Source organism: Nomascus leucogenys, unplaced genomic scaffold (assembly GCF_006542625.1).
Source record: "Nomascus leucogenys isolate Asia unplaced genomic scaffold, Asia_NLE_v1 000154F_7082709_qpdss110288sc, whole genome shotgun sequence".
Classification (NCBI taxonomy): Eukaryota; Metazoa; Chordata; class Mammalia; order Primates; family Hylobatidae; genus Nomascus; species Nomascus leucogenys.
Window position 1 is genome coordinate 19,056 of NW_022097005.1, and position 22,890 is coordinate 41,945.

Here is a 22,890-nt window from a genome sequence, read left to right on the forward strand (position 1 = left end):
ATTGGACCTAAGGAAGGAGAGAGTGAAGGAACTAGGAGTCACACAATCCTGCCAGGGACCTCTGAGATCCTAGGTACAAGAGATCCCATGATACACACAGACATTTGAATTGGCAGGGGGAACTGCCAGGAGAGTAGGGAGAGGCAGAGCTTGAACATGCATGGAGCCCAAAAGGTTTCATGCATGAGGCAGCTGCAGGAAAATATGAGAATAGGCACCCATCCCCCAAGGCTCTCCATCTTTCTGAGTCACTTTAGCCCCTGCTGACAGCCTGACTAGGAGAGACCAGCGCTGCCTTTCCCAAGGGCCTGGAGTGCATCTGATTTGCACACCCCCTTGTTTGCCGGTCCCTTCCCTGGCTCCTGCCTGGTTGCTCCCTCAAGGGTGTACACATAGCACAGCCTCCACTGCCCCACCTGAGCGTTTTTCTGGCAGCCTGAAAGCAGTTTGCCCACTCCAGTACAGCCAGTGCTTGACCTCAGGGTACCAGAGGATATAGCTATGAGACCCATCCCAACTTCCCAGGGTTTGAGTGCACAGTTAAGGGGTATTGAGCTGGTATCTGTGGCCTGAGCTCAAGTCGGGGTTGCACCCCCACTCTCAGAAGAGTGAGGCACAGATTCATGTGCTGGCATGGAAGCTGGGTGTGCCTCCTTCTGCAAGACTGGTCTGGGAAAAGCATAGCCCGTTGGATAGCCACAGACTCCATCCAAGGGAAACCTGTGGCCTGGAACACATATCAGGCCAAAGATTTGGGTTCAGAAGGCTTGGGACAAAACTAGTTCATCAGGCCTTACCTAAAAGCACACATCACAGAAAACCTGATCAGGGGAGCATGAGTTGTATGGTCCTCAAAGCCAACTGCTGAGCAAAAAACTCCAGGCTGTGGGTACCACACCAGCTGCACACCCATGGCACTACCCACCCTGCCCAGGGGACCTTCACCCTTGACCCACAGCATCCACAGACACCTGCAGACATACCCCATATCCCATTCAGACTCTTCCAAGCACAGGGAATCAGCAGGTCCCTGGAGATTTGGAGGACTAACCTTTGGCTCAGGCTGCCCCTAAAGCAAGCTTGTCCTGGGCCCATCAGCTGCATGCAGACCAGGAAGACTTTGAATGTGGCCCAACACACATTTGTAAATTTTCTTAAAACATGAGATTTTTTTTGCAATTTTTTTTAGCTCATCAGCTATCGTTAGTGTTAGTGTGTTTTATGTGTGGCCCAAGACAGTTCCTCTTCTTCCTATGTGGTCCTGAGAAGCCATAAGATCGGACATCCCTGGCCTTAAAGATGGGGGCTGTGCAGCTGTCCAGGGACTTCTTTGGAGCTAAGAAAGAGGGAGTATGGCACCAGTGATTGAAGGGGATTCTCTGAAGGCTTGGGAACAAACTTTGTGAGAAAGGCATTTCTTGCCTCCCTGCCAACTGTTTCCCCCTCCTCAGAGGCCTGCTCCAAACACACTGATATACAAAAGAGTTACGCAGCTGAGTAAGAGCCTATCTACCAGCCCTTACTCCAAAGCACCATCTACGGGATTGAAGCCAGAATTACACCACCAAACAAAATTAATTCCTTAAACACAGTTAGCCTGTGAAAACCAATGCAGGAAACTAGCCACAACTAAGAAATCCATAAAGGCCAGGTGCGGTGGCTCACGCCTATAATCCCAGCACCTTGGGAGACCAAGGCAGGTGGATCACCTGAGGTTAGGAGTTCGAGACCAGCCTGGCCAATATGGTGAAACTTCACCTTTTCTAAAAAAAAAAAAAAAAAAAAAAAAAAAAAAAAAAAGCCTGGTGTAGTGGCAGGCACCTGAATCCCAGCGACTTGGGTAGCTGAAGCAGGAGACTCACTTGAACATGGCAGGCGGATGTTACAGTGAGCTGAGATCGCACCGCTGCACTCCACCCCGGGTGACAAGAACAAAACTTCATCTCCAAAAAAAAAAAAGAAAAGAAAAGAAAGGAAAAGAAAGAAATTCATAAAGATCCTTGGCCTTCTGAAAGAACACAGAAACTAAACCAATGAACTGTTCCAACATACACAACAGTCAAACACTCAAGGGAAGAATAGGAATATAGAAACCAGAAGTCATATCCAAATGACAGCAATTTCAAAAAGATAAATAAACACTAGCCCTCTCAGATGAGAAAGCATCTGTGAAAGAAGTCCAGCAATTCAAAAAGTCTTAGTGTTTTCTAACCCTCAGAGGATCACACTAGCTCCTCAGCAATTGATCCTAACCAGATTGAAATGCTGAAATGATAGTCTTAGAATCCAGAATCTGGATGGTAAGGAAGCACAGTGAGATCCAAGGGAAGGTTGAAACCTAACCAACGAAGCCAGAAAAATAATTCAAGAGTTGAAAGATGACATAGCCATTTTAAGAAAGAAGAAAACTGGGCTTCTGGGATTGAACAACTCACTCTAGGAATTTCAAAATACAATTGGAAGCCTCAACAACAGACTAGACCAAGCAGAGGAAAAAACTATAGAACTTGATGTCTGGTCCTATGAATCAACCCAGTCAGATGAAAATAAAGAAAACAGAATTTTTAAAAGTGAACAAAACCTCTGAGAAATATGGGATCACATAAAGATACCAAATCTATGACTCATTGGCATTGTGGAGAAAGAGTAAGTAATTTGGAAACACATTTTAGAATACAGTCCACAAAACTTTCCCCAATCTCATTTAGAGAAGCTGACATGCAAATTCAAGAAATTCAGCAATAAGATACTATACAAGATGGTCATTCCAAAGACACATAGTGAAAAGCATCCAAAAGCCAATGTGAAAGTCTTATGGCAGCTAGAGAAAAGGGTCAGATCACATACAAAGGGAACCCCATCAGGCTAACAGCAGACTTGTCAGCAAAACTTTACAAGCCAGAAGAGTGTTGGCCTATTTTAGCATCCTTAAATAAATTCAAACCCCAAATTTTATATCCTGTCAAACTAAACTTCGTAAGTGAAGGAGAAAAAAATCTTTTCCAGACAAGCAAATGCTAAGGGAATTTAATACCATTAGACCAGCACTACAAGAGATCCTTGAGGGAGTTCTAAACACGGACATGAAAGAACAATACCTGCAACCACAGAAACACACATAAGTACATAGCTCACAGACCTTATAAACAAATACACATTGGAGACTACAAAGCAACCAGATAACAACATCCCAGCAGGATAAAAATCTGACATATAAATATTAGCCTTGGATAAAATGATCTAAATACTCCACTTAGAAGGCACAGAGTGGCAAGTTGGATTAAAGAAAATCAAGAATCAACCATCTGCTGTCTTCAAAAGGCCCACCTCACATATAATTACACCCATAGGCTCAAAGTAAAGGCATAAACTAAGATCTATCATGCACACAGAAAACAAAAAATCAGGGGTCATTATTCTTATATCAGATTAACACACTTTAAACCAACAACAGTTTTTAAAAGGGACAAAGAAGAAGATGATAAAGAATGATACACAGTGATAAAAGAACTCAATTCAACAAGAAGGCATAAATATTTTTAAATATATAGGCACCCAACCTTGGAGCATCGGATTTCTGAAACAAGTACTTCTAGATCTATGAAAAGACTTAGTTAGCCACCCAATTATAGTTAAAAATTTCAACACCTCATTGGCAGCATTAGACAAATCGCTGACACAGAAAAGTAACAAAGACATGCTAGAATTAAATTTGACATTTCACCTATTGAACTTAATTGACACTTACAGAATCCTCCACCCAACAACCACAGAATGTACTTTCTTCTCATTGGCACAGGGAACACACGCTGAGATCGACCACATGCTCAGCCACAAAGCAAGTCTCAATACATTTTTTTAAAACTGAAAGTATACCAAGCATAATCTCAGACCCTACCGGAATAAAAATAGAAATCTATACCAAGAATTTCTCTCAATGTCACATAATTATATGAAAATTAAACAACTTGCTCCTGAATGACTTTTGGGTAAACAACAAAATAAAGACCCGATATTAAAAACTCTTGAAAATAAATAAAAACAGAGACAGAATATGCCAAAATTTCTGGGATACGGCAAAACCACTATTAAGAAAAAAGTTTATAGCACTAAATGCAGACATCAAGAAGCTAGAAAGGTCTCAAATTAACAACTTAACATCGCACCTACCAGAACTAGCAAAACAAAAACCAAATAACCTCAAAGCTAACAGAAGTAAAGAAATAACTAAAACCAGAGCAGAACTGAATAAATTTGAGACACAAAAATCCTTATAAGTAATCAACAAAATGAGATCGATAGCTAGCTAGATACATTAACAAAGAAAAAATAGAGAGGATCCAAATAAGCACAATCAGAAATGGCAAAGATGGCATTACAATGGATCCCACAGAAATACAAAATATCATCAGAGACTATTATGAACACCTCTATGCACAGAAACTAGGAAATCTAGAGGAAATGGATAAATTCTCAGAAATACAAAACCTCCCAAGATTGAACCAAGATGAAATTAAAATCCTTAATAGACAATAACAAGTTCTGAAATGGAACCAGTAATTTAAAAACCTAGTAACCAAAGAAAAAGTCCTGAACCTGATGGACTCAGAGCCAAATTCTACCAGACATACAAAGAAGATCTGTTACCAATCCTACTGAAACTATTCCAAACAATCGAGTTTGAGAGACTCCTCCCTAACTCATTCTATGAATACAGCATCATCTTGACATTAAAAGCTGAAAGAGATGCAGTGAAAAAAGAAAACTGCAAGCCAATATCTCTGATGAACATAGACACAAAAATTCCCAACAAAACATTAACAAACCAAATCCTGCAACACATCAAAAAATTCACTTTTTTTTTTTTTTTTTTTTTTTTTTGAGACAGAGTCTCGCTCTGTCGCCCAGGCTGGAATGCAGTGGCGCGATCTCAGCTCACTGTAAGCTCTGCCTCCTGGATTCATACCATTCTCCTGCCTCTGCCTCCCGGGTAGCTGGGACTACAGGTGCCCGCCACCACGCCCAGCTAATTTTTTGTATTTTTAGTAGAGACGGGGTTTCACTGTGTTAGCCAGGATGGTCTCGATCTCCTGACCTCGTGATCCACCCACCTCGGCCTCCCAAAGTGCTGGGATTACAGGCGAGAGCCACCATGCCCGACCCAAAATTCACTTTTTTACAATCTAACAGGCTTTATTCCTGGGATGCAAAGTTGGTTCAACATATACAAAGTAATAAATGTGATTCACCACATAAACAGAATTTTTAAATACCATATGATCATCTCAACAGATGCAGGAAAAACTTTCAGTAGACTTGCAATATTCCTTCATGATCAAAACATTCAACAAATTAGGCATCAAAGTAACATACCTGAAAATAATGAGAGCCACCTATGACAAACATACAGCCAACATCATACTCGATGGGCTAACCTTGGAACCATTTTCCTTCAGAACTGGAACAAGAAAAAGATGCCCACTCTCTCCATTCCTATTCAACATAGTACTAGAAGTCCTAGCCAGGGCAATCAGGCAAGAGAAAGGAATTAAAGGCATCCAAATAAAAACTGAAGAAGTCAAACTATCTCTCATATGATTGTACACCTACACAACCCTAAAGACTGTCAAAAGGCTCCTAGATCTGATAGCAATTTCAGTAAAGTTTCTAGTTACAAAATCAACATGCAAATATCAGCAGCATTTCTATACACCAATAATGTTTAAGGTGAAAGCCAAATCAAGAACACAATCCCACTTATAAATAGCCACAAAAAAAAATACCGAGAAATGCATCTGACCAAATAAATGAAAGATTTCTACAAGAAGAACTATACGCAATGCCAAAAGAAATCAGAAATTAAACAAACAAATGAAAAAAATCCATGCTCATGGATTGGAAGAACGAGTATCATCAAAATGCTTATACTGCCCAATGCAATCTACAAATTCAATCCACACTATTCCTATCAAGCTACCAACATTGTTTTTTCACAGCATTAGGAAAAATGACTCTAAAACTCATGGAACCAAAAAAGAGCCACACTAGCCAAACCAATCCTGAGGGAAAAAAAAGCTGGAGGCATCAGTCTACCTGACTTCAAATTATATTACAAGGATACAGTAACCAAAACACAAGGTTTTGGTATAAAAACAAATACACAGACCAACAGAAAGAATAGAGAACCCAGAAATTAATCCACATGTTTACAGCCATCTGATTTTTGATAAAATGTCAAGAACATCCATGGGGGAAAGAACATTCTCATCAACAAATAAGGCTGGGAACACTGGATATCTGTAGGCAGAAGAATGAAACTAGATCCTTATAGTTCTCCATATACAGAAATCTACTCTAAATGGATTAAAGACAATCGTAAGAACCAAAATTATAAAACTACTAGAAAAGAACATGGCAGAAATGCTTCAGTACCTTGGTCTAGGCAAAGCTGTGATGACTAAAACATCAAAAACACAGGCAAAAACAGACCAATGAGACTATATTAAAATTAAAGTTTCTTCATAGCAAAGGAAACAACCAACAAAGTGAAGAGACAACCTGTAGAATGGAAGAAAATGTTTGCAATCTATTCATCTGACAAAGGTCTAATATTCAGACTATATAAGGAGCTCAAACAACCCAACAGCAAAAACAAAATTAATAATCTGATTAAAAAGTGGGCAAAGGATCTGAATAGACATTTCTCAAAAGAAGATGTACAAATGGCCAACAAATATATGAAAAAATACTCAACATCACTAATCATTAGGAAATGAAATAAATCTGCAATGAGATATCATCTCACTACAGTTAGAATGGCTACTATCAAAAAGACAGAAAGTAAAAAATGCTGGTAAGGTTGCAGAAAAAGGAAACTCTTATGCACTGATGAAGGGAATGTAAATTAGAATAGCCATTAAGGAAAACAGTATGGAGGTTTCTTAAAAACTAAAAATACAACTATAAAACAATCCAGCAATCCCACTACTGAGTATTTATCAAAAAGACAGAAAATAAATGTATCAAAGAAATACCAGCACTGCCATTTTTATTTTATCACTATTTATAATTACTAAGATACGGAATCCACCTAAATGTTTATCAACAGATGAATGCATAAAGAAAATGTGGTATCTGTACACAATGGAAGACTATTCAGCCATAAAATACAATAAAATTATATCATTCTCAGCCACATAGATGACCTTAGAGGACATTATGTTAAGTAGAATAAGTCAGGCACAGAAGAACAAATGCTGTATATTCTCACTCATGTGGGAGCTAAATTTTTTTTAAAAATGAGTTAATGGTAGTAGAGAATAGAATTGTGGACATTAGAGGCTCAGAAATGAAGGGAGTGGGGGATGGGGTGAGGTTGGTTAATGGATAAAAAATTATCACTAGTTAGAATGAACTCTAGTGTTCTGTGGCATTGTAGAGTGAATATGATTAACTATGACTTATTGTATTTTTTTGAAAGCTAAGAGGATTGTGAATGTCCACAAAAAAAAGAATGGTAAATGGTTGAAGTGCTGGATATAATAATTAACCTGATTTTATGATTATACATTGCTTACATGTATCAAAATATTACTGTGTATCCTATAAATATGTACAAATATACATGACCACAGAATATAAAAGAAAGCCAGGCATGGGGTAACATGCCTGTAGTCACAGCAATTTGGGAGGCTAAAGCAGGAGGATCCCTTGAGCTCAGGAGTTTAAGGCCAGCCTGAGTAACGTAGTGAGATCCAATTTCTAATATACATAAATAGATAAATAATAAAAATAGAAGAAAAAATTTATCCTATAAAGAAGTAGACTGTGAGCCAAACCTACTGACTTGCCTCTAATGAAGAAATGTGGTAAACGTGACATCATGTGCCTTCCAACATTAAGTTAGAAAACGCCCTCTACCTCACACTGCTTGTCCTTGGAACTTAGCCCCCATGTTGTGAGGAAGCTCAGGCCACAAAGACAGCATAAGAGTTCCAGTGAAGCTATTTGAGCTGCCCTTCCCAAATAAAGTTTCAGTCAATGGCCATCATGAACAACCAGACAGTTAGGGAACAAGGCTTCAGGGGATTCCAGTCCTCCAACCTCTGATTTATCCCAAGTGAAGCTCAGGGGAATGGAGACAAGCTGTCCTGGCCAAGGTTTTCCCCAGCCACAGATGGCTGAACTAAATAAATGTTATCAGCGACTCAACTTTGGGTAATTTCTTAGGAAAAAATAAACAGAAAATTTTATTTAAACAAACAGACATCAAGAAATAATAACTTACAGGAGCCAAGATGGCCTAATAGGAACAGCTCCAGTCTACAGCTCCCAGCGTGAGTGATGCAGAAGATGGGTGATTTCTGCATTTCCAACTGAGGTACTGGGTTCATCTCACTGCGGAGTGCCGGACAGTGGGTGCAGGACAGTGGGTGCAGCACACCATGCATGAGCTGAAGCAGGGCAAGGCATCGCCTCACCCAGGAAGCACAAGGGGTCAGGGAATTCCCTTTCCTAGTCAAAGAAAGGGGTGATAGACGGCACCTGGAAAAGTGGGTCACTCCCACCTTAATACTGCGCTTTTCCAATGGGCTTAACAAATGGCACACCAGGAGATTATATCCCACACCTGGCTCAGAGGGTCCTACACCCACGGAGCCTCGCTCATTGCTAGCACAGCAGTCTGAGATCAAACTGCAAGGTGGCAGCAACGCTGGGGGAGGGGTGCCCGCCATTGCCGAGGCTTCAGTAGGTAAACAAAGCGGCTGGGAAGCTCAAACTGGGTGGAGCCCACCACAGCTCAAGGAAGCCTGCCTGCCTCTGTAGGCTCCACCTCTGGGAGCAGGGCACAGACAAATAAAAGGCAGCAGCAACCTCTGCAGACTTAAATGTCCCTGTCTGACAGTTTTGAAGAGAGTAGTGGTTCTCCAAACACACAGCTTGAGATCTGAGAACGGGCAGACTGCCTCCTCAAGTGGGTCTCTGACCCCCGAGAAGCCTAACTGGGAGGCACCCCCTAGTAGGGGTGGACTGACACCTCATGCAGCCAGACACTCATCTGAGACAAAACTTCCAGAGGAACAATCAGGCAGCAGCATTTGCTCTTCACAAATATCCGCTGTTCTGCAGCCACCGCTGCTGATACCCAGGCAAACAGGATCTGGAGTAGACCTCCAGCAAACTCCAACAGACCTGCAGCTAAGGGTCCTGACTGTTAGTTAGAAGGAAAACTAACAAACAGAAAGGACATCCACACCAAAAACCCATCTGTACGTCACCATCATCAAAGACCAAAGGTAGATAAAACCACAAAGATGGGGAAAAAACAGAGCAAAAAAACTGGAAACTCTAAAAATCAGAGTGCCTCTCCTCCTCCAAAGGAATGCACCTCCTCACCAGCAATGGAACAAAGCTGGACGGAGGATGACTTTGACAAGTTGAGAGAAGAAGGCTTCAGAAGATCAAACTACTCTGAGCTAAAGGAGGAAGTTCCAACCAATGACAAAGAAGTTAAAAACCTTGAAAAAAAAATCAGATTAATGACTAACTAGAATAACCAATGCAGGGAAGTCCTTAAAAGACCTGATAGAGCTGAAAACCACAGCATGAGAACTATGTGATGAATGCACAAGCCTCAGTAGTCGATGCGATCAACTGGAAGAAAGGATATCAGCGATGGAAGATGCAATGAATGAAATGAAGTGAGAAGAGAAGTTTAGAGAAAAAAAATAAAAAGAAATCAACAAAGTACCTGAAAGTGATGGGGAGAATGGAACCAAGTTGGAAAACACTCAGCAGGATATTATCCAGGAGAACTTCCCCAATCTAGCAAGGCAGGCCAACATTCACATTCAGGAAATACAGAGAATGCCACAAAGATACTCATCCAGAAGAGCAACTCCAAGACACATAATTGTCAGATTCACCAAAGTTGACATGAAGGAAAAAATGTTAAGGGCAGCCAGAGAGAAAGGTCGGGTTACCCACAAAGGGAAGCCCATCAGACTAACAGCTGATCTCTTGGCAGAAACTCTACAAGCCAGAAGAGAGTGGGGGCCTATATTCAACATTCTTAAAGAAAAGAATTTTCAACCCAGAATTTTATATCCAGCCAAACTAAGCTTCATAAGTGAAGGAGAAATAAAACCCTTTACAGACAAGCAAATGCTGAGAGATTTTGTCACCACCAGGCCTGCCCTAAAAGAGCTCCTGAAGGAAGCACTAAATATGGAAAAGAACAACCGGTACCAGCCACTGAAAAAACATGCCAAATTCTAAAGACCATCAAGGCTAGGAAGAAACTGCATCAACTAACAAGCAAAATAACCAGCTAACATCATAATGACAGGACCAAATTCACACATAACAATATTAACCTTAAATGTAAATGGGCTAAATGCTCCAATTAAAAGATACAGACTGGCAAACTGGATAAAGAGTCAAGACCCATCAGTGTGCTGTATTCAAGAAACCCATCTCATGTGCAGAGACACACATAGGCTCAAAATAAAGGGATGGAGGAAGATCTACCAAGCAAATGGAAAACAAAAAAAGGCAGGGGTCACAATCCTAGTCTCGGATAAAACAGACATTAAACCAACAAAGCTCAAAAGAGACAAAGAAGGCCATTACATAATGGTAAAGGGATCAATTCAACGAGAAGAGCTAACTATCCTAAATATATATGCACCCAATACAGGAGCACCCAGATCCATGAAGCAAGTCCTTAGTGACCTACAAAGAGACTTAGACTCCCACACAATAATAATGGGAGACTTTAACACCCACTGTCAACATTAGACAGATCAATGAGACAGAAAGTTAACAAGGATATCCAGGAATTGAACTCAGCTCTGCACCAAGCACACCTAATAGACATCTACAGAACTCTCCACCCCAAATCAACAGAATATACATTTTTTTCAGCACCACACCACACCTATTCCAAAACTGACCACATAGTTGGAAGTAAAGCACTCCTCAGCACATGTAAAAGAACAGAAATTATAACAAACTGTCTCTCAGACCACAGTGCAATCAAACTAGAACTCAGGATTAAGAAACTCACTCAAAACCACTCAACTACATGGAAACTGAACAACCTGCTCCTGAGTGACTACTGGGTGCATAACAAAATGAAGACAGAAATAAAGATGTTCTTTGAAACCAACGAGAACAAAGACACAACATACCAGAATCTCTGGGACACATTCAAAGCAGTGTGTAGAGGGAAATTTATAGCACTAAATGCCCACAAGAGAAAGCAGGAAAGATCCAAAATTGACACCCTAATATCACAATTAAAAGAACTAGAAAAGCAAGAGCAAACACATTCAAAACCTGGCAGAAGGCAAGAAATAACTAAAATCAGAGCAGAACTGAAGGAAAGAGACACCAAAAACCTTTCAAAAAAATCAATGAATCCAGGAGCTGGTCTTATGAAAAGATCAACAAAATTGATAGACCACTAGCAAGACTAATAAAGAAGAAAAGAGAGAAGAATCAAATAGATGCAATAAAAAATGATAAAGGGGATATCACCACCGATCCCACAGAAATACGGACTACCATCAGAGAATACTACAAACACTTCTACACAAATAAACTAGAAAATCTAGAAGAAATGGAGAAATTCCTCGACACATACACCCTCCCAAGACTAAACCAGGAAGAAATTAAACTCTGAATAGACCAATAACAGGCTCTGAAACTGTGGCAATAATCAATAGCTTACCAACCAAAAAAAGTCCAGGACCGGATGCATTCACAGCCGAATTCTACCAGAGGTACAAGGAGGAGCTGCTACCATTCCTTCTGAAACTATTCCAATCAACAGAAAAAGAGGGAATCCTCCCTAACTCATTTTATGAGGCCAGCGTCATCCTGATACCAAAGCCTGGCAGAGACACAACCAAAAAAGAGAATTTTAGACCAATATCCTTGATGAACATTGACGCAAAAATCCTCAATAAAATACTGGCAAACCGAATCCAGCAGCACGTCAAAAAGCTTATCCACCACGATCAAGTGGGCTTCATCCCTGGGATGCAAGGCTGGTTCAACATACGCAAATCAATAAATGTAATCCAGCACATAAACAGAACCAATGACAAAAACCACATGATTATCTTAATAGATGCAGAAAAGGCCTTTGACAAAATTCAACAACCCTTCATGCTAAAAACTCTCAATAAATTAGGTATTGATGGGACATATCTCAAAATAATAACAGCTATCTATGACAAACCCACAGTCAATATCATACTGAATGGGCAAAGACTGGGAGCATTCTCTTTGAAAACTGGCACAAGACAGGGATGCCCTCTCTCACCACTCCTATTCAACATAGTGTTGGAAGTTCTGGCCAGGGCAATCAGGCAGGAGAAGGAAATAAAGGGCATTCGATTAGGAAAAGAGGAAGTCAAATTGTCCTTGTTTGCAGATGACATGATTGTACATCTAGAAAACCCCATCGTCTCAGCCCAAAATCTCCTTAAGCTGATAAGCAAGTTCAGCAAAGTCTCAGGATACAAAATCAGTGTGCAAAAATCACAAGCATTCTTTACACCAATAACAGACAAACAGAGAGCCAAATCATGAGTGAACTCCCATTCACAATTGCTTCAAAGAGAATAAAATACCTAGGAATCCAACTTACAAGGGATGTGAAGGACCTCTTCAAGGAGAACTACAAACCACTGCTCAATGAAATAAAAGAGGATACAAACAAATGGAAGAACATTCCATGCTCATGGGTAGGAAGAATCAATATCGTGAAAATGGCCATACTGCCCAAGGTAATTTATACATTCAATGCCATCCCCATCAAGCTACCAATGACTTTCCTCACAGAATTGGAAAAAACTACTTTAAAGTTCATATGGAACCAAAAAACAGCGTGCATTGCCAAGTCAATCCTAAGCCAAAAGAACAAAGCTGGAGGCATCACGCTACCTGACTTCAAACTATACTAGAAGCCTACAGTAACCAAAACAGCATGGTACTGGTACCAAAACAGAGATATAGACCAATGGAACAGAACAGAGCCCTCAGAAATAATGCCGCATATCTACAACCAACTGATCTTTGACAAACCTGACAAAAACAAGCAATGGGGAAAAGATTCCCTATTTAATAAATGCTGCTGGGAAAACTGGCTAGCCATATGTAGAAAGCTGAAACTGGATCCCTTCCTTACACCTTATACAAAAATTAATTCAAGATGGATTAAAGACTTACATGTTAGACCTAAAACCATAAAAACCCTAGAAGAAAACCTAGGCAATACCATTCAGGACATAGGCATGGCCAAGGACTTCATGTCTAAAACACCAAAAGCAATGGCAACAAAAGCCAAAATTGACCAATGGGATCTCATTAAACTAAAGAGGTTCTGCACAGCAAAAGAAACCACCATCAGAGTGAACAGGCAACCTACAGAATGAGAGAAAATTTTTGCAACCTACTCATCTGACAAAGGGCTAATATCCAGAATCTACAATGAACTCAAACAAATGTACAAGAAAAAAAGAAACAACCCCATCAAAAAGTTGGCGAAGCCATCTGGGATGTGAGGAGCGCCTCTGCCCGGCCACCACCCCATCTGGGTAGTGAGGAGCGCCTCTGCCCGGCTGCCCCATCTGGGAAGTGAGGAGCGCCTCTGCCTGGCCACTGTGCAACCTTCCAAGTGTGAAGTGACAGCCTTTCTGCAGGTGTACCCAACAGCTCCGAAGAGACAGCCACCATCGAGAATGGGCCATGATGACGATGGCGGTTTTGTCAAAAAGAAAAGGGGGAAATGTGGGGAAAAGAAAGAGAGATCAGATTGTTACTGTGTCTGTGTAGAAAGAAGTAGACATTGGAGACTCCATTTTGTTCTGTACTAAGAAAAATTCTTCTGCCTTGGGATGCTGTTAATCTATAACCTTACCCCCAACCCCGTGCTCTCTGAAACATGTGCTGTGTCAACTCAGGGTTAAATGGATTAAGGGCCGTGCAAGATGTGCTTTGTTAAACAGATGCTTGAAGGCAGCATGCTCCTTAAGAGTCATCACCACTCCCTAATCTCAAGTACCCAGGGACACAAACACTGCCGAAGGCCGCAGGGACCTCTGCGTAGGAAAGCCAGAGACATTTGTTCACATGTTTATCTGCTGACCTTCTCTCCACTCTTATCCTATGACCCTGCCATATGCCCCTCTCCGAGAAACACCAAGAATGATCAATAAATACTAAGGGAAAAAAAAAAGTGGGCGAAAGATATGAACAGACACTTCTCAAAAGAAGACATTTATGCAGCCAACAGACACATGAAAAAATGCTCATCATCACTGGCCGTCAGAGAAATGCAAATCAAAACCACAATGAGATACCATCTCACACCAGTTAGAATGGCCATCATTAAAAAGTCAGGAAACAACAGGTGCTGGAGAGGATGTGGAGAAATAGGAACACTTTTACACTGTTGGTGGGACTGTAAACTGGTTCAACCATTGTGGAAGTCAGTGTAGCGATTCCTCAGGGATCTGGAACTAGAAATACCATTTGACCCAGCCATCCCATTACTGGGTATATACCCAAAGGAGTATAAATCATGCTGCTGTAAAGACACATGCACACGTATGTTTATTGCAGCACTATTCACAATAGCAAAGACTTGGAACCAACCCAAATGTCCAACAACGATAGACTGGATTAAGAAAACGTGGCACATATACACCATGGAATACTATGCAGCCATAAAAAATGATGAGTTCATGTCCTTTGTCGGGACATGGATGAAACTGGAAACCATAATTCTCAGCAAACTATCGCAAGGACAAAAAACCAAACACCGCATGTTCTCACTCATAGGTGGGAATTGAGCAATGAGAACACATGGACACAGGAAGGGGAACATCACACACTTGGGACTGTTGTGGGATGGGGGGAGTGGGGAGGGATAGCATTAGGAGATATACCTAATGCTAAATGACGAGTTAATGGGTGCAGCACACCAACATGGCACATTTATACATATGTAACAAACCTGCACGTTGTGCACATGTACCCTAAAACTTAAAGTATAATAATAATAAAATAAATAATAACTTACACAGTAGAAAATGTCCCTTAAAGTAGGAATTAATAAATGCTGAATTTAATTTATTAACAACAAACAATGCTAATGAGAAGCAGCAGACAATTAGGAGAAAGGCATAAGAACTATTGAGGAGAAAGTTTTTCTAAAATTTTCTTCAATTACAAAGTCTGATAAAGCAAAAGAGCCTTTTTAGAATTTGTTCCTCAAGTTATGGGATAAAGATGGTGAGGATGAAAGGAAATATATGATTTGAAGTTGTGAAAGGAAAAAATCTTGGGACCCCAAAATCACTATGGAAAACTCCAGCTGGAAACTGCTTTGGGCAAACCTACCTCCCATTCTATTCCAAGTCACCTCTCTGCTCACTGAGATAAATGCATATCTGACTTGCCTCCTTTGGAAAGGCTAATCAGAAACTCAGAAGAATGTATTCCTTTGTGTATAACCTAGCTGGGACCTGGAAGCTCCCTCCCCACTTTGAGTATTCCTGCCTTTGCTTCAAGTTGTCCCACCTTTCTAGACAGAACCAACGTACTTCTTACATATATTGATTGATGTCTCATGTCTCCCTAAAATGTATAAAGCCAAGCTGCGCGTTGACCACCTTGTCCACATGTCATCGGGACTTCCTGAGGCTGTGTCATGGGCACGTCCTCAAGCTTGGCAAAATAAACTTTCTAAATTAACTGAGACCTGTCTCAGATCTTCTGGGTTCACAAAGTATAAATGGTGAAAAAAACTAGCAATATTTGATTTTCTAACCAAAATCAGATGTTTGACCTGATTTCAATTCATTGAAATTCTAAGAGATAAGCAGCTTTGAGTATTTATTAATCAATCTAGTATTCGATGTTTATGTTCATTTCTTTAATGAGGAAATAAAGAGAATATCATGGAACTATTTTTAATCTTCTCAGTAGTAAAACAAATGTGTCCTTTGAATGTTAAGAAATTAAGTACAATTTCCCCTTTACCTTACTTTGAGCCCGTTTGTATGAAGAAGGTGAGAGCATCTCATCTTTATTTTGTAACAAAATGCTTCTCCATATCATACAAATTGAGCAAGACATGTTAGTGAACAAGGATAGACATAGACCAGCATATTAGAATTGAGAATCCAAAATTAAATCTGTATGTTTGTGTTCAATTGATTTTCAACAAGAGTTAAAAAACAAATGAGAAAAGAATAGTATTTCCAACAAATGGTATCATCTCACCAAATGCCATATCTAAACATTTATTCAAAATAGAATAGCTAAATGTAAGAGCTAAAACTATAAAATTCTTAGATGAAGACACAGGCATAAATCTTTGTGACTGCATTTGCCAGTGGTTTCTTAGACATAACACCAAAAGGAAAAATAGATTAATTGGACTTGATCAAAATTTGGAACTTGAACAGGAACCATCAGGAAAGCAAAGAGGAAGGCCATTGAGTAGAAGTAAATATTTGAAAATCATGCATCTGATAAGGGACTTACACCTAGGATATAAAAACAACTCTTAAAATTTAGAAATAAAAAACAATTTAAAAATGGGCAAAGGATTTGAATAGATATTTCTCCAAAGAAGATATACAAATGGTTCATAAGCACATAAAAAGATGCTTAAAGTCATTAGTCATTAGAAGAATGCAAATCAAAACCACAATAAAGTACCACATAGCACTACTAGAATGAAATCTTTTCTCAATCAAAAATATGGAAAATTTTGGCAAGGCTGTGAAGACATTAGAACACCTTCACGATGCTGAGAAGAATGTAAAATGGTGCAGCCACTTTGGAAAACAGACTGGCAGCTCCTCAAAGAGTTAACACATGACCCAGCAATTCCACTCATAAGTATAACCCCAACAGAAATGAAAACATATGCAAACACAAGCACTTTTACATAAAAGTTCACAGCAGCTTTGTTAATAACAGTCCAAACTGGAAACAACCCGATGGTCCATCAATTGATGAATGGATAAATAAAATGATTGGTATATTCACACAATGGAATATTACTCAGCAATAAGAAGAAATTAAGTACTGATACCTGCTACCACACAGAAAACCCTTAAAATGTTATGCTAAGTGAAAAAAAAAAGTCACAAAAGACCACATATTGTGTACTTCCACTGATAGAAAACATCCAGAATGGACAAATCTATACAATCAAAGGAGACTGGTGGTTCCCTGGAGCTGAGTAAAAAGGGGGAAACTGGTCAATGATAGCTTAGGGATGCAGAGTTTCTTTTCAGGGTCATAAAAATGTTCTAAAATGGATGGTGGTGATGGTTACACAACTGTGTGAATATACTAAGAAACTGTGAATTGTACACTTTACATGGATGAACTGTATGGTAGGTGAATTACATCTTAATAAAGTTGTTTTTAAAAATCAAATGGCAGGATTTTGATAAATTTCTTACTTCTCTACTTTGGATGATATACTATACACGATCTGTATATTTCTGTTTTACAATATATTTAAAAGAAACAAAATAGGAAGGAAATGCCTAACATTTCAAGTAGTTTGTAAACTAATCTAAAACATTTGTATTTTGAAGACCAGTATAACAGTCTTTCCTGTACAAGTTATCCTGAAATGCATGAAATATACAGAGATTCTGTACGCATTCACAAAAGTAAAGATAAGAAATAAGACAATTTTCTGAAATAAACATTATCCTCGATTTAATCTCATGTGCCTCACCATGGCAATAGAGAAAAATCACTAAAAAATACTGTTTCACAGAAAAAAGTCTCACAACTTTTGTGAGATATGATGTCTAATTCTCAACTTTTCCTGAAGGTAAATATTATAAGAAAAATATGTACATACTTAAGAGGAAAAAATGACAGAATAAAAGTCAAGAGGTTAAGAAATAAGTACATTATAGTGATAATAAAATTAATTATAATGAAAATAAAAAAGAAAGCTGTTTACTGAAATTAGTATACTAAAACACTTGATATTATTTAACCAGCTATAGACTGTTGACGTGTTACATTTTATACATACTTGACTTCTGATTTGACCTGATCTCCTCTTTGAGTCCTGTGTTTCATCTAAATTAACATAACATGGTGTAGCCTCTAGTGAAGGCTCTGATATAGGTTGTTTTTTTACAGTATCAGCCAGTTCTTGAATCTGTCTCACAATTTCCTGGAAAGATATTTTTGTTATTGATTTTATGTCACCTTATTATTAAATGATGGTCATAGAATTTAACTCTAACATATATGCTTTGAAAAATATTACCACACACATTGATTTACCTACCTTTCCTCATGTGTAATGAACATTCCTGTTCAATACTGAATTCAGTTAAGGACAGAAAAGGTGTTATTTTCTTGCCAAATCAGCATTCTGTAACTTAGACAACAGATACAGCCCATTATACCTGCATCACCTAAGTTTGCAATGCTTAATCATCTACTGAAGTCTCAGAAAGAAATGGGTATGTGAGTGAGACTAGTGGTGGTAAATTCTATACTCTGAAATGTTTTCTCTCTTCTTTATTAGAAGTTCAGATCAACTTCACAATTCCTCATATATTCAATTGCCTGCTCAAATCCTTCCAATAGATTGCTGTATCGAAATAAAACTAAAATTTCAATGGCCTTTGAGGCCCTTGATAATCTTGCCTCCACCTCCCTGATCTCAGCTCCTACACTCTCTCCCCTACTCACTCCATTCCCACTATACGTGAATCCTGTCACCCCTCGTTAGTTTGAACATGGGGACCCAATGCCAAACAAAGAAATCTCAGATTGCTACAATTATCTTTGTACTGGACAAAGTTATATCCAAATGAAATTAGTCATTGAGTCTTGAAATAAAAATTATGCACAAATTACTTGTAAAAACATTCAAAATAAATTACAAATGCCAGTGGTAACAGTAAATCAAATATGGTTTTACTGATATTCACATCTGTCCCAAATTATATTTAATTAAAAGTGGGTCCCATCAAAGAGTTGAGAGGTCATGACAATAATTTGAGATTGAAATAGTTTCAGATTTAAGTCAAACTGACATGAATAAAAATAAAATTACACTAACTTAAATATATAAGAAGTTCCTGAGGGAAAGTCTTATGAGATACAGCAGTACGCTTCAGTTCACCTGGGAAATCTGGACCTAACTGTCAAAATCACCCACTAAATTGAATCTTAATTTCAAAATATTCATTTCAGGTATGAGCATTTCCATTTATCTGTTTCATCATGGTCTCAAAATGTGGCCACATAAAGACATTAAAATTATTATTTCAGGCCCGTTGCGGTGGCTTACGCCTGTAATCCCAGCACTTTGGGAGGCCCAGGTGGGTGGATCACCTGAGGTCAGGAGTTCGAGACCAGCCTGGCCAACATGGCAAAACCCCATCTCTACTAAAAATACAAAAATTAGCCGGGAATGGTGGAACGCGCCTGTAATCCCAGCTACTCGGTAGGCTGAGGCAGGAGAATCGCTTGAACCCGGGAAGCGGAGGTTGCAGTGAGCCAAGATCATGCCACGGCACTCTAGTCTGGGCAACAGAATGAGACTCTGTCTCAAATTTTAAAAAAAAAGGATTATTTCAGCAGTGTAAGACTGCATTATTGAAGTTAGTCTCTATCTATTAACAACTTGTAACTTAACCTCTCAATGTTTCATAGGTGACATTATTTCTTTACTCAAAGTAAAGCATCTTTCCAGTCTAACTTTTTTTGCTGGTATGCTTCTAGGCTGATAAAGCAAATATGTTTATAATACATATATTTTTATATTCAATGAGACTCATCATTTAGCAAAAACCAAATATTACTTTACATTTTCTTTCAAGAAGTTTGAAAAATATTTTCTTTCTCAATACTTACATTTCTTTCTGCTTTCTCTTTTTCATATTTGTACAATCTTTTTTCTATGAAATTGCATTTATTGATTAAGTTGTTTTTCTGCTCTAGTAGAAGACTTTGCTCTTGAGCTTGATCTTTCAAAATAGCATTAAATTGCTCTTGGATATTAATTATTGTCTCTTCTTTATTGTCAGCTTTCTTGTGAGCCTCATCCAGTTCCTGTCGAAGTAACAGATTTTCGTTTTGTATTTGAGATAATCTCTCCTCTAGAGATTCTTGCTTTTGAATGTATTTACTCACTTTGCCTTCTTCATTCTGAAACATTTGTTCAATTTCTTTCCTCTGACGTTGTGATTGGGTTAGTTCTCTTTGGACATCTTCTAAAACCAATGTCTTTTCCCTTAGAGCATCTTTTGTCTGGTGCAACTTCATTTTGAGGCTTCTGATTTTATTTTCAGCATTAGAAAGTTTTTCAGAAAGCAGCTCATTCTTTTTTAGGTTATTCATATCAAAATTCATTTTTTCCTTTAAATGAAACCACTCTTGTCTTGTTCTCTGGAAATCAAGTTCTACATCTCTTTTTGATGCCTGACTTTGATCACAGTCTTGTATAGCAGCAACCAGTCTACAATGGTATGATTCAGTTTCTCTTTCCAGTCTCTCATGATATGATTCAGTTTCTCTTTCCAGTCTCTCCTGGTTTTGGTTTTTATCCTCCAATTTAAAACTGAGCATTTTATTCTCAGCTTTCAAAACTTCAGGCTGTATACTGTCCTGGAATATCATTGTTGCAAATGTTTCCTCTTTCAGCTTCAAAGTATTTTGAAGGAAATCATTCTTTTCTTTCACAATTTTAATCTCCTCAAGATAATTATTTTCCTTTTGCTGGTTCCGATTTTTCTCTGTGTCTATTTCCAGTCTTAGCCTGGCAATTTCTTCCTGCAACATGCAATTTTTATGCAACAGATCTTTTTCCTTCTTATGCTCATGAGAAATCTAAATAAACAAAGGAAACTTTTAGCTAGCATTCAATACAATGACATCTCATTTCTTTCTCTGAAATTAAAGAATGTCCTGCACATTTATACAATGAAAGCATTGCCATGAATGAATATCTAACTGGGAAAAAAAAGTTGAATTAAAACTTCAAACCTCATAGGCATAAATTCTCCAAAGGTCAAAGATTTATTTAAAGACAATGAATCCATAAAAGAGAAACCACTAGAGAATGTGTAAGGTTCCCAAAAATGGAAAAACCTTTCTCAGAACAACAACAAACACAAAGGCATAAAATAAAAGATTTAAAAAGTTTGCTACATTAAATATTGGGTTTACACTCCGATATCTAACCCATATACCACCATATACTAAGAGCCTTAGCTCTGCATATATTTGGACAGATGAAATTTCCCAATGTCCTTTAAGCTCCTTTTTCCTGAGAATATTCTACAGATATACTATTTTTGTACCATTTTTATAGTCAGTTCTAAGAATGACATACATGCATAAATGCTAAATATAAGCATCTCACTAAGCACTTCTATATATATCACTGAACTCAATTATCACAATTCTGCAAAGGAGTGGTCAAAAAACAAGCAAGCTGCAGAATTTTCCCCAGGTTTTCTAACTCTACTTCTAGTGTGCCTCCACCGAATCACATTTCTTTCTTTAGTGTAAATAAATACAAGAAGAAGCTTTTTATTTCAAAACACCAATAGTAAATAAGATAAAATTATAGAGCTTTGCTTAGAGAGTCATAAAATCATTTGCCATTGCAATAACTTCTATTTCCTCTTTATAATGTTTGAAAGAGTAATAAATGTGAAATGGGGGAATATACTGAACTATTTTACTAGGAACAAAATACATATTAGTAAATTATCACTAGTTTATATTGTGGCATACCATTGTGTTCAAACTCTTTGTACTCAAATTAGACACTATTGGAGCAGACTGTTAATCTTCTCAAAAGTAAAAAGAAGAACATCCAAAATATGGTCTCTGAACTGCCTATACATTTTCTTCTTACCAATCAGTGGAAGTAATAAACTAACTCCTCCATTAATATAAAAATAAGATTAAATGACTTTCAACAACTAGAACACGTTTTGTTAGTAGCAAGGGTTTTGACATTATAGAAAGATCATTAATTCCTATGGAAAGTATCAAATGCTTCTGCTTTCCATAAGGCCAATATGAATATCACTACTTGACTATTGCAGACAAATGGCATTAAATTAAGAACATCATTTTATTCAGTGGGCCAAAGGCCAGAACCACCACCACCACCTCATAAAAGACAAAGACAAAAATTGTCTTCTTCCTTCTTTACAACTTGGATTTTAAACGGCCAGATTTAGAGGATGTGACATTGTGGGGCTTCAGGAACAGAAGGAAGCTTCACCCTTTGTGCACTAAGCTATTCTTTTCCCCACTGCCTTTTATCTTTCTTTTTTATTTGTCTAGAACTCAGCTTTCTACTTTAAAGTCATATACTAAATTTTTGGCTGAGGATTTATGCTACTTATATAAAAATATCATGTATGCCATAACTCACCATACTCTATCAAACAATAGAATGTAGAGGTCTGACTCAACAGAAACATTTGAGAGTTATTAAAAATATGTGAAAGCGGCCAGGCGCGGTGGCTCACGCCTGTAATCCCAGCACTTTGGGAGGCCAAGGCAGGCGGATCACGAGGTCAGGAGTTCAAGACCAGCCTGGCTAACATGGTGAAACCCCATCTCTACTAAAAATATAAAAATTAGCCAGGCGTGGTGGCATGTGCCTGTAATCCCAGCTACTTGGGAGGCTGAGGCAGGAGAATCGCTTGAACCCAGGAGGCAGAGGTTGCAGTGAGCCGAGACCGTGCCACTGCACTCCAGCCTGGCAACAGAATGAGACTCCATCTCAAAAAACAAACAAACAAACAAAAAACAAACAAAAAAATATGTGAAAGTGTATATACTTCTCAAAAA

General features: G+C 38.6%; 1 protein-coding gene across 2 annotated transcripts in view; it reads right to left on the minus strand.

Annotated features, from left to right (window-relative positions):
* Window positions 1-20,378, minus strand: part of LOC101177968 (ankyrin repeat domain-containing protein 26-like) — a 38,763-nt gene extending 18,385 nt beyond the window's left edge. The window contains exons 1-3 of one of the 2 annotated variants that reach the window (XM_030808892.1): window positions 20,209-20,378; window positions 19,930-20,127; window positions 18,089-18,232 (exon numbers count right to left, since the gene is read on the minus strand). In XM_030808892.1, coding sequence (XP_030664752.1) covers window positions 18,089-18,232; window positions 19,930-20,127; window positions 20,209-20,340 — 474 coding nt within the window. In that variant the 5' untranslated portion in view covers window positions 20,341-20,378. Of the gene's footprint in view, window positions 1-18,088; window positions 18,233-19,929 lie in introns of both variants that reach the window. The other variant, XM_030808891.1, reaches the window with a different exon arrangement.
* Window positions 20,379-22,890: the final 2,512 nt, after the last annotated feature.